The 15,189-nt window shown below is 60.5% G+C and overlaps 2 protein-coding genes across 3 annotated transcripts in view; both read right to left on the reverse strand.

Moving 5' to 3' along the window:
* Nucleotides 1–338, reverse strand: part of TUBGCP6 (tubulin gamma complex associated protein 6) — a 29,450-nt gene extending 29,112 nt beyond the window's left edge. Inside the window, exon 1 of the mRNA XM_027854321.1 lies at nucleotides 287–338. The gene's annotated coding sequence lies outside the window, so the exon portion shown is untranslated. The remainder of the gene's footprint in view (nucleotides 1–286) is intronic.
* Nucleotides 339–1,736: 1,398 nt separating this feature from the next.
* On the reverse strand, nucleotides 1,737–13,416 carry HDAC10 (histone deacetylase 10). 2 transcript variants are annotated; one of them, XM_027854348.1, is made up of 21 exons: nucleotides 13,295–13,416; nucleotides 12,423–12,516; nucleotides 11,788–11,922; nucleotides 11,068–11,164; nucleotides 10,759–10,856; nucleotides 10,398–10,502; nucleotides 9,753–9,821; nucleotides 9,467–9,593; nucleotides 8,915–8,980; nucleotides 8,518–8,577; nucleotides 8,152–8,241; nucleotides 7,758–7,864; nucleotides 7,600–7,667; nucleotides 6,978–7,230; nucleotides 6,544–6,628; nucleotides 5,947–6,032; nucleotides 5,079–5,135; nucleotides 4,668–4,752; nucleotides 2,697–2,882; nucleotides 2,158–2,320; nucleotides 1,737–2,054 (listed from the first exon to the last, which is right to left on the reverse strand). In XM_027854348.1, the coding sequence occupies exons 1-21, from the start codon at nucleotides 13,350–13,352 to the stop codon at nucleotides 2,047–2,049; spliced, it is 2,097 nt and encodes a 698-aa protein (XP_027710149.1). In that variant the 5' UTR covers nucleotides 13,353–13,416; the 3' UTR covers nucleotides 1,737–2,046. The 2 variants fall into 2 exon arrangements, with proteins under 2 accessions (XP_027710149.1, XP_027710148.1); XM_027854347.1 differs by lacking the exon at nucleotides 13,295–13,416 and having other exon boundaries at nucleotides 12,423–12,950.
* Nucleotides 13,417–15,189: the final 1,773 nt, after the last annotated feature.

The raw sequence follows: 15,189 nt of genomic DNA on the forward strand, positions 1-15,189 counted from the left end.
GCACCGGCAGTAAGGCCTCGGCCCCAGGTCCCTGACCCCAGGCCGGGGTTGCCTCCCAGAGCGTGGTCCGCCGGTCTCGGGGGCGGGGGGGGGCGTGACGGGCCGCCCGAGGGGGCGGGGGGGTGACGTGCCGCCCGAGGGGGGGGGGCCGGCCCCTCCGGCCCGGGCTGGGGGGGGGGCCCGCCCCTAGGCCCCGGGCGGGGGGGTGGGGTCCCGACACACGGATCTCCGAGGACTCCGCAGCCCGGCCCCCGCCCCATAATCCCCAGCTTAAAAGCAGACTCACCACAGCGGCCGGCATGGAGCGGCTCCCTACGCGGGCGCAGGCTGATGACGCGAGACGCAGGTGACGTCAGCACGCCAGTGGCGTTCAGGCGGAGCCCGCGCTTCTCGGGCGGTGGGGGGGATCACATGACTCGGGAGGTTCTGGCACGGTAGAGGCCTGCGCGCGATGCCGGAGCACGTGACCCAGGAGGCCCTATTGGGCCTGCGCACGACGCCGAAGCACGTGATCCCGGAGGCCTATCAGTGTACTAGGCCCGCGCACAACTCCAGACCACGGGACCCAGGCAGCCCCACCCCCTCTTTAAACTTGACCTGGTTACCGCAGTGTCTGCTGGGAAGGTTCTCGCCAAGGCCGAAGTGAAGACCTGAACTAGGGGAAATTTTAAAGTAGAAGCGGCCAGACTGCCCAGCTCAGGAAGTCGCCCCAGACCCGCAGCGCTCCCAAAGAAGGCAAAGTCCTGTGCCTGGCATTCAGAGCCCCGTTCGCCCCTGGAAAGCACTGTGTTCTCCCACGGCCAGTCTTTTGCTCACGTGGATCCAGATGCCCGGAGCACTGTGGTCTCTAGTCACTGCCGCCTCTTCCGGGAAGCCTTCCTAGACTCTGGGGCGAGCAAGCCCTGCAGGGCTCCCTGTTTTCCAGTACTACTCCCACTATAGAGCCTAGAGACTATAAGGCCCATGAGGGCAGGGCAGCCTGAGCCTAAATCGTGTCTCCCACTCAAAACAAAGCTCAGCACCTAGTAGGCACTCATTAACGATGGATGGATGGATGAGTGAGTGGGCCAAGACTTTTTGGGGGAAAACAAGCCCAGGGGAGAGACTGGGAGAAAAACAAAGAATACACAGTAGGCATGTACTTTTTTGTTACAGTGCACACAGTAGGGGCTTAGTTTGTTTCCTGTTGAGTCCAATCAGGCCCCCTGAGGGTCAGAGACAGGTCATTTTTTCAGGTTTTAATTGTCCCAAGGATGAGCTGTGGTTCCAACTAAAGTGACACGAGGGGGTGCCACAGCGCACTGAGCGCTGGGCTTGGAGTCAGGAAGCCCAGGCCAGCAGGGTGACCCTGGGCAAGTCACTTAGTCTCTGCCTGCCTCAGTTTCCTCAGCTGTAAAATGAGGATAAAAACAGCAGCTCCCTCCCAGGGTTGTTTCCAGGCTCAAGAGCCCCTGGCCATCCCCCACACCCGCAATGCTCTTCCTCCTCTGCTCTGACTGCTGACCTCCCTGGCTTCCTGTGAGGCCCAATTCAAACCCCACCTCCTGCAGGAGGCCTTCCCCAACGCCTCTGTTAATAACTTATTTATCCTGGTAGGACTTGCTCTTGTTTGCTTATGGCTCCCCCATTAGATTGTAAGCTCCTTGAGGGCAGGGACTGTCTTTGCCTCTTTTTGTATCCCCAACGCTTAGCACAGTGCCTGGTGCACAGTAGGCGCTTAATCCAAAGCCTCTGCAAACCTTAAAACCAACGTACATGCTGGCTGTTTTTATTTTTATTAAACCCCGAGACCATTCGGAACTGAGAGATCAGATAGTCCAGTTCCTACATTGTACAAAGGAGGAAACGAAGGCGGCCCAGAGCCCAGGGAAGTGACTCGCCCAAGGTCATGTGGGCAGGGAGTGGGGGAGGGGGCTGCGTCTGCTGCCAGGCTCGGCATCTTGGCTCCATTTGTCAGCCTCGGCGATGATTCTCGGGCAGCGGCCCTGCTGGTCCCTGGTCTCGGGGATCACCTGCCCCAAGGACCGGGCGGATGGGGGAGGTGCCTCAGGTCACTGAAGCGAGCACAGAGCAAGTGAAGGTCAGCACAGACTGGGCCCCCCTCCCCCAAGGCCCTGCCCCTCTAAGAATGAGGACTCCCCCTCCCCCCACACTCACCAGACATTTGCAACATGGGCCAGTCCAGCTGCCGCTGCCGGCAGAGGCGGGTTATGGCCAAGGCTTGCTTCGGGGAGGCCGAAAGGAAGGGACCCAGGGTGCTGGGGAGGGCCCGGCCTTCCAGGGCCCAGGCCAGAGCCTCTACCCATGGGAGCTCAGAGTTCTGTGGCCAGAGAAAGACAGCTGACGCATGCCCCCCCTCCCCACGGCTCAGGAGCCCAGAGGGTGAAGGCGGGGAGCTCAGCTTCTCAGGGTCACCTCCTTCAGGGGACAGGAATTGCAGAGACATATTTAGGCTTGATGTTAGGAAGGACCGGCCAATGCTTGGAGCTGTCCCCAAAGGGGAAGGCCTGTCTGGAGAGGTAGTGAGCTCCCTGTCCCTGGAAGCCTTCAAGCAAAGACTGGATGACTACTTGTCAGGACTGTGATGGAGGGGATTCTGGTCTGGGTACAAGGTGGAGTGGCTGCCCCTCCATCTTAGGGGGTCTGATCAGGAGGCTGGGCCCTGGGGATGCAGCAGACAAGGGTCTCTCACCCACCTGCAGCAGCAGCAGCATTCGGCCCCCCACTGGCCCCTGGAGCAGCCTGGTGAGCAGCTCCATGTCCAGGCTGCGGAGGCCACAGTCTGGCCCCAGCACCACAAGCACCAGGTCTGGCCGGAAACTGTAGGCCACCGGTAGGATGAGGCTGGTGAGGGCCAAGAGGAAGGTCCCGGGTTCTGTGGCCTGAGACAAGAGGGGATGAGCAGGGAGCAGAAGAAAGTCAGGGCCCAGGTGTGGGCCTCCTCTACAGCCCCTGGGCTGGAACAAAGCTAGGCACCCAAGGGAGAGAGTGGGGAGAGCCCGGAGATCACCACCAGGCAGGAGAAGCAGAATGAGGAGCCAGCAGGCCACTGCTGACCTGGAGCCCCCATCACTTGTCTGCCCCACACATATCCCAGTGCCCATGGAGCTCTTGAGGAAGGCAGCTGCCGGCCTGGGCTGGGTCTGATGTCTCCTGGGGCACTGTCCTGTCCATTCCTCCCTCTCTCTCTCCCTCCCTCCTTCTCTCTCTCTCCCTCCCTCCCTCCTTCCCTCTCTCTCTCTCTCTCTCTCTCCCCCTCCTTCTCTCTCTCCCTCCCTCCTTCCTTCTCCCTCCTCTCTCTCTCAACTTTCTGCAATCCAGCTTCCGCCCTGACCCTGCTGCCTCCAAGATACTGAAGTTCTTGTGATGTACAAACTCAATGGCCTCATCTTTCTTGACCTCTCTGCAGGCTTTGATAGGCGGTTCAGTGGAGAGTCAAGAAGACCTAAGTTCAAATGTGGCCTTAAATGCTTACCAGCTGTATGACGCTGGGTAAGTCAATGAAGCCCTGTCTGCCTCAGTTTTCTCAGCTCAGTGCCTGGCATTTAATCGGTGCTCATTTGCTTCGCCTCCTTCATTTGACGCTGCTGATCAGCTTTTCCTCTTTGATAGCCTCGGGACACTTCTCTCTCCTGTTCTCCTGCCCCCTCTCTGACCGCTCCTTCTCTGTCCCCTTTGCTGTAGCCTCCTCTGGATCACACCCTCTCACCCAGGGGTCTACCTGGGCCCTCTGCTCTTCTCCCTCCAGACCAGTTCACTTGGGGGTCTCATCGGCTCCCATGGATCTAATGACCATCTCCATGCTGACGATTCTCACATCTGCTTATCCATCCCTAACCTTTCCCTGATCTCCAGTTCCACATCTCCAACTGCCAACTAGACATCTTGAACTGGACGCCCAGCAGGCATCTTAAACTCGCCATGTCCAAAGCAGAACTCATTCTCTTTGCCCCTAAACCCTTTCCCCTCCGACCTTCCCTAGTGCTGTAGAGGGCACCACCATCCTCCCACCCCGCAGGCTCCCACCCTCAGAGTCATCCTGGACTTCTTACCATCTCTCACCCCGCCATAGCCAAGCTGTGGCTAAGGCCTGAGATTTCATCTCTACTGTATCTCCCCGATATGCCCCTTTCTGTCTTGTGACCCAGCCCCCACTGTGGTGCAGACCCTCATCACCTCACTGGACTACTGAAATAGCTTCAGTGGGTCTGCCTGCCTTGTCCCCCACCCCCCAACCCCCCACTCCGGTCTATTATCTATTCAGCCACCAAAGTGATTGTCCTAAAGTGTAGGTCTGACACTGGCTCTCTATCACCTCCAGGAACAAATACAAAACGCTGTTTGGCCTTCAGAGCCCTGTCACCTGGCCCCTCTGCCCTTTCCTGTTTCTCATACCTCGCACCCCTCCCATCCTCTGTGATCCTGTGACCCAGCCTCCTGGCTGCTGACTGTCCCCCGTCCTTAGCATCCTCTCCCTCTTCTCGGTTCTCTCCACTAAATCCTCACCCTCACTAAGATTCCGCCTTCCAGAAGCAGCCTCTCTCGGTCCCCCTTCATCCTAGCACCTCCCCTTGCTGATTATTCCCACCCCATCTTGCCGGAGATTGTCGGCACCCGGCTGTCTGCCTGGTGCCCAGGCTCCCCTCCAAGGCACACCAGCATCTCACCTCGCGCCCACCCAGGCAGATGTGCGTCCGGGACGGTGCTGCCTCTGACTGCTCCTTTCCTCCAAGGTTTAGCAGGAGAATTTGGCTGGGGCGGAGGGGGGAGAAGTGGCTGTTTTGATGAAACGTGTTCTTTCCACCTCCCCTCCGTGTCCCTCTCATGCTTTATTTTACGTGGTGCCTCACTCCCTATCATCTTGGGAACCCTCGCTCCTGGGAGAGCGCCAGAGCGGAAACAGACCATGGGGGCGTGAGGCCCGTGTCTGAGGTCGCAGAGTCAGTAAGCACCACAGCCCACCCTGGACCAAGGCCCCCAGCTGCCACATCAGGCAGTCTGAAAGACCTTAGGCTGGAAGGGCCTGCAGAGACCTTCCGAGCCAATCCCCTCGTGGTACCATCCCAAGCCATCCCTACCCATTGTCCTTCAGGTCCTGAGGAATGTCCAGCTCTCCTATAGCCACACAGAACAGCCTGCAGAACACAGAGCAGATACCAATGTCGGGGTCACACCCAGAAATTATCAGGATATGAACTTAACCTTCAAGGGGAGGGGAAGAGGAGGAGCAGCCCAGGCCCTGCCCTCAGGGGGGGCTCCCAGTGGGGGGGGGCCGGGGGGGAGGCGCCCCCGGGCCCCGCCCTCGGGGGGCTCCCAGTGGGGGGGGTCAGAGGAGGAGCACCTCAGGCCCCACCCTCAGGGGGGTGTCAGAGGAGGTGCAGCCCCAGGCCCCGCCCTTGGGGGGGGGTTTCCGGGGGGGGGGCATCAGAGAAGGAGCAGCCCCAGGCCCCGCCCTCAGGGAGCTCTCAGTCTGTGGGGGTCAGAGAAGGAGCAGCCCCAGGCCCCACCCTCGGGGGGTGTCAGAGGAGAAGCACCCCAGGCCCCACCCTCAAGGGGCTCCCAGTCTGGGGGGGGGTCAGAAGAGGAGCACCTCAGGCCCCGCCCTCAGGGAGCTCCTATTCTGGGGGGAGATGACTTTCACCCACAAGAGAGAACAGAACTGGATGGGGGTGGGGTGGCCCAGGGTTGGCCTATGGGGCTCAAATTCTGAGGGCTGGGGGAGTCAAGGAGAGGGTGGCCCAAAGAAGCCCGGGGCAAGTAGGGAATGTGCTCTGGAGGAGGGCAGGGGATCACAGAAGGGGGAACTCCTCATTGAGCTGGGGCAGAACCCTGGGATAAGTAAGGGGTGCCTGAAGGAGAACAGGAGGGAGGAGGCCGGAAAGGAGCAGCGTTGACCTCCACCAGGGCCATGCCTTCTCTCAGGAGAATTCCAGGAGTCGGGCTCACCTCTGAGCCCCACCACCGAGGCCTCTGCGGAGGGCTACAGCCATGGACGCTGAAACTGCTGGCGACACGGCGATCCCAGCCCTGACCTGAGGATGAAGGAGAGGTATCAGACGCCTCAAGAACTTGGGGTCACCGAGCCCAGCTCCTCATTTGGGGGGTCAGTGGGACAATGAAGCCCGGAGAGAACCTGGGCCTCCCGGGGGCAGTGTGGCCAGGCCTGGCCAGGACTTCCAGGGGGCAGGTCCACGCGTCTACTCCTGGCAGGGAAGGAGGCCAGGACAAATGAGTGACGGGCTCCAGAAAGGATGGGTCTGGATTTGAAGAAGCCCAGTTTGTACTAGGACAGTCCTTGGGGGGCAGCACAGAGCCCACCAGGCATCTGAGAAGGTGACCCTTTGGTTTCCCATTTCCTACCCATCTCCTCCTCCCACAAGCTGGGGGACTTTCCTAGGCATGCACACCAAGAAGCCACATCCTGGGAGATTCATGCCTGAACTTTGAGGTCAGTTACACCCATTTTACAGAGGAGGACGCTGAGGCCCAGAAAAGGGAAGGCACTTGTCCAGGGCCAAAGAGCCCAGGACGTACACACAATACCTGCCCGCTCAGGATCTTGTCCAGCAGAGCCAAGAGCTTCCCCAGGGCAGCAAGGGCCTCGTCCTGCGTGAAGGCTGAGTCCAGCCTAACACAAACCCGGCGTGGGCTCAGCCAGAGGCATCCCACTCCCACATACGGAGACATACAGACAGCCAGACTCACTCACGTCGGCCCCCAAGACACAACCACGCAGCTACAAACGCACCCTCCCATCTTCTAGGCCGATATGGCGTCCCAGGCAGAGAGGGTGTTTCCTGGCCCGCTCTGACCTGCAGACCTGACCCCTGGGCACTGAGGGTGCCAAGATGCAGGGCCCACCCTCATGGGCCTGAGCCCTTGTCCCACCATCTCAGATCCTTCATCCCACCCTGGCCTGTGCGTCTGGCCCCCAGCCCGGCCTGGCCCAGAGCCTCAAGCCGTGAGCCTGGCCTCACCTGGACCACATCTCTGCCTCCTCCTTGCTGACAATCACCCCCTCCTCCGGCAGGAGAGCTGGGGGCAGGTTAAGGCTGGAAGTGGAGTCAGGAACAGCCAGGCCAATGCCAGTGTGTGGGGGAGGTGGGGGGCAGCTGAGCAACTTGTCCAAGAGGGCCCCCCGCCTCTCTGTGGTCCCTACCGACCGGGCCCCAAGTAGGGGGGGCCCTCCATCCCCACGCAACGTGCTGGGAGTCAGTACTGGGCCTGTGTCTGGAATGACGGATCAAGGGGGAGAAAGGTCAGGGCTGGAAACTCCTTCCATCTGCCTGCCTGAGATGTCCGGGTCTTTGGAGAAAGTCTGTGAATAGCCCTCAGTGCTCCCCAGGGACAAGTTGGCATCTCTGCTGAGCTCCATTTCCCACTCCTGCATTAAGCGGCTGGTACCATGATTCCCATTTTACAGATGGGCAAACTAAGGCATAGGGAGTCCCGGCTCTGCCAGTGACTTTGCTATGTGATCCTCCCCTGGTTCTTTCCTGGGCTTGAGATGGAAGCAAAAGGGGAGGAAGGAGCTAAGCCCCCTGTCCCCATTCAGCCCGTCCCCACATGATGCCCTCCCCAGGGGCCCTGGAGTCTTACCTTCATGCCTGAGGCTTGCCCAGTGCGGGGCATGGGCTGCTCGCACATTCTGGATCGACTCCAGTGAACTGCAATGGGGTCAGGGATTAGAGGGGAAGGGGAGGCCTTCAGGGATCCCCCGACTTGGGACAGTCCCCGAGTCCCTAGGTCAGGGTTACCTCAAACAAGGGGCTGGGTCCCCAGAGAGAGCTGGCACAGGGTCTCCCAGCAAAGTCTGCAGGGTCAGACACACACATTCAGCCAGAGACTGCAGGTGATAGCCGCCCTGAGGGAAGAGATGGCCGCTGGACTCAGGACAGGGAGCCTTCCCCAGGGGCACCACCAACGAATATGGTTGGTCTGTGGTCCTAAGGGGCTCGGGTACAGGGATGGCCCCAGGAGGGTTGGCAAGAAGAAGCTGGCGGGCTAAACCCTAGATGCCTTGGGATATATCAGGGAAGGCAGGCCCAGGTCTGAAGGCGCCCCCCTCCTTAGCCCAGCCTCCCTCCCAGGGCACTTGGACAAGCTGGATGGGGGTCTCCGGTCTCCGCACCCCAGGGGTCTTGGCCTCACCTCAAGCACAGCACAGAGCCGGCCCCGGGCCAACGGCAGCAGCAAAAGCGTCAGGTGGGCGAAGCATTCAGGTGTGGCCTGCATCTGACCCTGAAAGCCAAGCCAGGCGGGCAGGAAGGAGCCCTCACACATGTGGCCCCAGCCTGGCCGTAAGCCCCTTCTCTGTCCTTCCACTCCCTGGTCTCTGGGCCCTCTCCTTGCCCAATGAGCCTGTCCATCCGCTGGACTCCAGAATCTCAGAGCCCGAAGGGGCCCAAGGCCATCACGCCCCCTGCAAACCTCCTCCCTGACACGCGGTCCTCCCATCCCATTTATCTCCCCAGCTCAGCGCTGTTTCCTTCCCCTCCTGCTCCCAAACCTGCTCACCTCAGGGTCCCCGATGCCAGAGTCAAATCCAGCCGACACCAGGACCAGCTCAGGGTCAAACTTCGGGGCCACAGCACAGGGAGATGAGAAGGGAGAAGAGGGTGGGGTCCAGGGCTTGGGGCGGCATTGTGCCACCTTCTCCCCTGCCATGCCCTATTCCCTCAGTATTCCTCCAACTTGGACAACTAATTCACACTCAGGTGTGAATGCCTGAAAGGTGTTTTTCCCAAGGGTCTTCCCTATGGTGCCCTAACTCAGAGGACAAGAGGAGGCTATAAGCAGGAACTTCACAAAGCCCAGAAGGGGAGACCCCAAGCCAGGACCTGTCTGGGCTCCTCTGCCTCCGACAGCCTGCTGGCCCAGTCACAGGCGACCTCCCCTCCCAACTGCGGCTCACCTCGATGGCCAGTGGCAGCAGCACATGAAGGAAGACAGACACATAGTCAGCGTTCTTCATCCCAACCTGCAGCCAGAGCAGATGGAGAGGAGCGGGCAGGTGGGGGAGGGGAAAGAGGAGGGGGCAGGGGAGGGGACGAGGGGGAGGGCGTGGGGGAGGGATGGGCGACGGAACAGGAGATGAGTGGGCACAGGAGGGGTCTGAGAAGACAAGTCACTGCCAATCAACCTCTTGGTCCTCCCTCCACCTTGGACACAGAAAGGTCCCTGGCAGAGAAGACAGGAGACCCAGATGGAAGGGAGGACACAGAGCTGGGGAGACCGGGGAGGGTCCCAGGGAGACAGTTCCATGAAGAAAGAGCCTTTCTGCTGCCTGACTTTGGACCGCCTGAGGCTGTTCCTGAATGTTGGGGGGGGGGGCCCCAAGCCAGAATCAGGCCGGGCGCGGCACTCGGGCCTCCATCTCTCTCTCAGCCCCCAGCCCAGTGTGCCTGGTCCTGATGTCCTGTCTTCCCTCTCAGCTTCGCCCCAGGCGTGGCCCTTCCCTCCCTACCTTGTTCCAGGGCACATTGACGGTGAAGCCGCGACCCGGGCCCTGACCCACCACATCGTAATCAGATTCCCGGAGTCGGGGCCAGAAGCTCTGGTGCTCGTATCGATGCCAGGAGAAATAGAGGACGCTGGGAGGGAAGGGGACCTAATTCAGGGCCTGCCCCACCTCCCACTTGAAGCCTTCCCTGGGTCTCCCCCACCCCTCGTGCTGGGACCGTCTCCCCTCAAACCAGGGACTCCCGTGCCCTTCCCTCAGCCTGGGGACTTCAGGGCCCACATCTTCTGACCTGGGATCGTTTTCAAAGACCCCCTGAGTCCCCTGCCCATGATGAATATCCCAGTCAACAATGAGGACTCTGGAGAGAGACAGAGACAGTCGCTGGAACCACTGGGCCCCCAAGACAGGGTCCTGCTAAGAGCCTCTTTGGCAGGGAGAGGAAGGGGTGCTGGGAAGGGGAGGGACCACCTCTGTTACCAGAGAAAGTGGTCAGCAGCTGTGGCATGGATCTCACGTGGGAGATGGTCACTGAAATGGCTGCTAGGGCCTGGTGGGGCCTCCCCTCAACATGGCTCAGCCCCCAGTCTCAGTCCCTTCAACCCCCAATTAAGAGACACCCCAAACAGACAATTTTGGAAACAGAATAATTTCTGATAACAGATAAACCCAGATGGCAGGAAAGTCAAAATTGTATACCTGTATACTACAGGTAAGTTAACAAGGGGTAGCCTGGCCAGCTATGACGTGGCACCTCTTTTGGGGCTCTGTGTGACCAGCACGTGGTTTTCTGGGCAGGGAGCCCTCCGTCAGTTTGGCCTGGCATTCGATGACCTGCTGGGGGATGGCTAGCCCACAAGATGGCTAGGGGAGAGGCCCCCAGACTTCCCCTCTTCCAGCTCACAGGGGAACCTGCCAGGGAAAATGGCCCCCTCACCTCTGCAGCCCATGTCTCCTTTTGGCGTGCTCGGCGGCAATGGCCACATTGTTAAACACACAGAAGCCGTTGGCGGCGTCCCGCTGGCTGTGGTGTCCAGGAGGCCTGGGGAATGAGGGGGATACATGGTCCATCACTTGCTCCCCAGTTTCCAATGGCTGGGGGAGGGGGATGTTCAGGGTGCCACAGGCCCTTAGGAGGCATCAAGCCCAAGCGGGGCATGACCAGGCCTTGACACAGTCCTGGCAGGAGCCCCTGCAGCCTTGGGAGCCCCAGGCAAAGGAAGAGGAAGGGAGGGGAGGGAAGGAGAGCGCTGGCCTGGCCCCAGGCCTGAAGGCGGCCCAGCTGATGGGGCTGTTACCTCACCAGCGCCATCCCGTTGCCTACAGCTCCAGTCAGTACCGCATCCACCAGCTGCAAGGTGGCTCCTACGGCCATCCGCGCACAGGGGAATGTGCTCTGGAGGGAGAAGGAGGGGGGATGTGCTGGACAGGGGTCTGGGAGGACGTGCCTTCCACACCCCCTTCCTCTATGTGTGTGTGTGTGTGTAAGTGTGTGCACATGTATGTGTGCACGTATGTGTCTGAGTGTATGTGTGTGAGAAAGATCAGGGTGGGCAGGGGCGGCAGGACAGGACTCCTCTCAGGCGGGGCGGGGGGCTGGCACAAACCGGGTGAAAGTAGACAGCGTCATACTGCCGGGCCAGGGTCTGCAGCTCCTCTGTGCTCATGGTCTGGGTCCCCTTCACCACAGCCACGTACTCTGGGCTGGGGGCAGAAGACAAACCCAGAGGTCAAGGCCTGGCCCAGGACAGCTCAGTACTGTCTGGACAAGGATGGGCAGGAAGATGTCACTTCTTCCAGCCTTAAAGGAGGTGTGACGGTCCCCCGTCTCCTTTCCTCAGGCGGCACCCCTCCCCTCCTCTCATACTGCAGGGATCCTAGAAACTGGATCTGTAAGCATGACAGAACTACTCGCGAACGAAGAGTGCACGGGCCCCGAGTGCGAGCTCAGAGAGCCTTGGGACGGCAGTACAGTTAGTTTGGAAGCTCCGGGGTTCCTCCCCTAGCCACCCGGGGACAAGTTTTGGTCGGGCCGTGCTTCCTGGACTCTCTGGCTGAGGGGAATCCTCTTCCAAGCAGACGGAAGACATGACAGCAGCTCTTCCAGCCTCCATACCCAGACTCTATCCAGCTGGTTCCTCTCAAAGCCACCGTCTCCTTGGAGCCTCCACCAACCCGAGGAAGCAGACAGGGGCTGAGCTATTAACCTTGTAAATGGGGAAACTGAGGCCCCGAAAGGGGTCCTTCCCTGTGCTGGGTCAGGATATGGCCCTCTGCTCTGCTCTGCTCTGCTCCCCCCGGGGCTGGACCAGAGGCGGGACACTCACCTATGCACCAGCTCCAGCTCCTCCTCAGTGGCCTCGCGGGCTGGCAGCCGCACACACCTCTGTGCCAGTCCCCGATGACAAAGCCGGGCATACGTGGCTGTCAGGCGCTCTGGTCCCTCAATGGCACACTCCGGGCTGGGGGGGGGGGGTTGGCGTACGTCAGGGTCAGCAGGGACATGTGGATCCCAGCCCTGACTCCGCCAGTCTCCCCGAGGGGACGGTGCAAGCCTTGAACCAGAGGCCTTGGATTCAAATCCTGGCCATGCCACCGACCGGCTCTGTGTCCCTGGCTAGGTCACTGCCCTCTCTGGGCCTCAGGGGCTTAGATTTGAGGCTCTCTAAGTAATGTTATCCAAGGGACGGGTCCTAGATTCATTCAATTAAGAGCTGAGAGGGATCACAGAGACCAGCAAGTCTAGCCCTGCCATTTGGGGAAACCGAGGCAAAGTGAGGTGGGGACAAGATCAGAATGCTCCCAGGCCACAGCTCCGTCACCCCGGCACTGCCAGACACGGATCCGGGGCCCCTAAAAGCTCATTCCAAAGAGCACCAGAGGCAGTCTCTGAATTACTGTATCCATGGCACTGCCCCCTCCCAACAAACGAAGGGGAAAGACAGAAAGCGGGGGCCCTTACTCGTCCCAGAGCAGTCGGACCCGGGTCATGTCCTCATCGTAGACCAGGGCTGTGGCCTGGGGCCCTGGGGGCCTGCTCTCAGCCATCCCGGGGCCTGCTGGGAGGAGAGCAGAAGGCACTTTCTCCCTGGGCCCATGCCCCCTTGCCCCTCGGCACCTTTCACCACTCTCCCTCCTTCTCCGTCTCTGCCGGCCCCTCATCCGTGTCACTCCCCCTAACTCTGGGCATCCCCAAGGCCCAATCCTGGGCTCTTCTCTCCCTGCTACCCCCCCCCACCTCATCAGCGCCCATGGGTGCAAGGATCATCTCTACGCACTGATAGATTCTGCTAGCCTTGCCTTCAGACTTGTGTCCTGTACTGACAAGCTCCTGCCGGCTGAACCCCAGCCCACCTCCGAGCCTTTGAACCGTCCTGAGGACCTTCCCTCCCTCAGCTCCACCTTACAAGCGGAGTCAGTTCTCCCAGAGATTGTGGGCTGGGATCCCCACCCTCCACCCTGGGGAGAAGTGTTTCCTGCCTCCCCACTCTCCCCATGCCTGGGTCCTCCATTTTCCCACCCCCACCCCCAGACTGGGCGCTTCCCCAAGGCTGGGTCGCCCCTATCCTCATCCCAACAAGCTTCAGGGAGCCCGGCTGTGCCATGGAAGCTTCCCTCCATTTTACAGAGAGGGAAACCGAAGGTCCAACAAAGAGCCCGGAGGGGCCCCACAGCCCGGGCATGCACAGGAGGGATGGAGGGATGGAGGGATGGAGGGATGGAGGGATAGATGCGGACAGGGCCTGGGGCTGGGGGGGCAGCAGATCCAGCCGGAAGGTCCTCCCTCCTCCCTCACACACTCTGCCAGGGGAGCGATCGCAGCCCGCCAACGACCTCGGGCAGCGGACGACCTCAGGCGCCGGGTTCTCGCGGCCTCCCGCCTCCCCCGCATCAGCGCGCAAGAAGAACCGAACGGGATGAGACGCGAAGGACGAGGCTCCGGCCTCCGAGTGGGCTCCCCGAGCACCCACGCAGCCGGCCAGCCGCCACGCGGGACACCTCTTCCGGATGCTTGTGCTACGGCCCGACCCCCCTCAGGCCACGCCCCCCGATGCCTGGCCACGCCCCCCGGTGCCTGGCCACGCCCCCGGGTCCTGGCCCTGGCCCTGGCCCTGGCCCGCCCCGGCCGGGCTCCCCGCGGGGTGGCCGGTTACTTCGCTGAGGCATCGGGGCTTACCGCAGCTGGGCCCCCCCTGCAGCCCTTCTTGCCAGCCCGTGCCCCCCGAGCGGGGAGAAGCCTGAGCGTCCGGGGCCCCCGGCCAGACCCGGAGCCTCCGCTGAGCCAAGAGAGGCCGGAATTCTGCCCCTGCCCTCTGTCCTCCCGGGCTGGGCAAGCACGCAAACCCCATCCACGGCCCACTGAGTGCTCCTAAGTCCTGCCTTCGCTTGAGAACTCCTAGATGGGGAACTCGCCGTGTCCCGCTCAGCCCGTCCCGCTTTGGGACCCCGGGAGTCACCCCTAGGAAGGACTGCCCGCCACGGATCTTCCTTCTGTCCATGGTACCCTTCCCGCGGCGGCTCCTGGTTCTGCTCGCTGGGGTCGAGCGGAGCCAGGCGGTGCCTCTTCCCAGGAGCTTCTGAGACGGGATTTTGGAGATATGCTGGGAGGCCCAAAGGCTCCCCGAGGCTGCCAGGGGCTCTGACCTGTGCCCGCCGGTCCGGTTCGTGCTCCCCTTCCCCCTCCCAGGACCAGTTTCGTCCTCCCTAAAATGAGACAATTCTCTGCCCTATGAATTCCCCTTGTTCAAAGAACAAATCTAAGGCCAGTCTCCCCCCAACACACGCACACATACACACTCACACACACACACCACACACACACACCACACACATACACTGCACACACCGCACACTCACGTATACACACATATTTACATACACTCACACCACACACACTGCACACTCACACATATCCACACATATCCACATACACTCACACACTCTCCAGGATCCTAGGATGGCCGCCTGGGCTGGAAACTCTGGGAAGCTGCTTGTGCTGGCTGGGGCTGCCTGAGGGGAGATCCAGAGAAACCTTCCAGCTCAAGAAATGCCAGTGACTCCCTATTGCCTCCAGAATCACATAAAAAGAGCTGTGTTTGGCATTCAAAGCCTTTTACAACCTAGCCCCTCCTACCTTTCCAGTCTTCTTCCATATTACTCCCCTCATGTCAGGTACTCTTCATGAACACATGTCATCTTTCTGGGCAGGGCATTCTCTCTGGTTGCTGCTGCTCATGCTGGGACTGCGATCTCTCCTTCCCTTCACCTACTGAGCTCCCTGGCTTCCTCTATGTCCCAACTCAAATCCTCCCTTCTGCTGGAGGCCTTCCCCCACCCCTCTTAATTCCAGTTCTTCTATTAATTATCTCCTATTTATATGGCTTGCTTTGTACATACCCGTTGGCAGATTGTCTCACTCTTCAGATTGTAAGCTCCTTGAGGGCAGGGGCTGTCTCTTCACTCTCTTTGTATCCCCAGTTTAGCACAGCGCCTGGCACATAGTCGGTGTTTCATAAATGTTTATTGACTGATTGATGGAGTGATGTCAAGCAAAGAACGTCAAGGCTGAAGGTGCTGTCCAGAAGGCCGCTAACAACATAAGTAAAGCCCACACGGGGGCGCACTAGAGCTGAGGAGCCAGTGGTGTTAAGGGCAGCCCACAAGCCCAGCCTTCCTTCCTGCTGACAATGACAGAGCCTACCGTAGGAGGCCCAGCCGACCTATTATTA

Source organism: Vombatus ursinus, unplaced genomic scaffold (genome assembly GCF_900497805.2).
Source record: "Vombatus ursinus unplaced genomic scaffold, bare-nosed wombat genome assembly UNPS02010394.1, whole genome shotgun sequence".
Classification (NCBI taxonomy): domain Eukaryota; kingdom Metazoa; phylum Chordata; class Mammalia; order Diprotodontia; family Vombatidae; genus Vombatus; species Vombatus ursinus.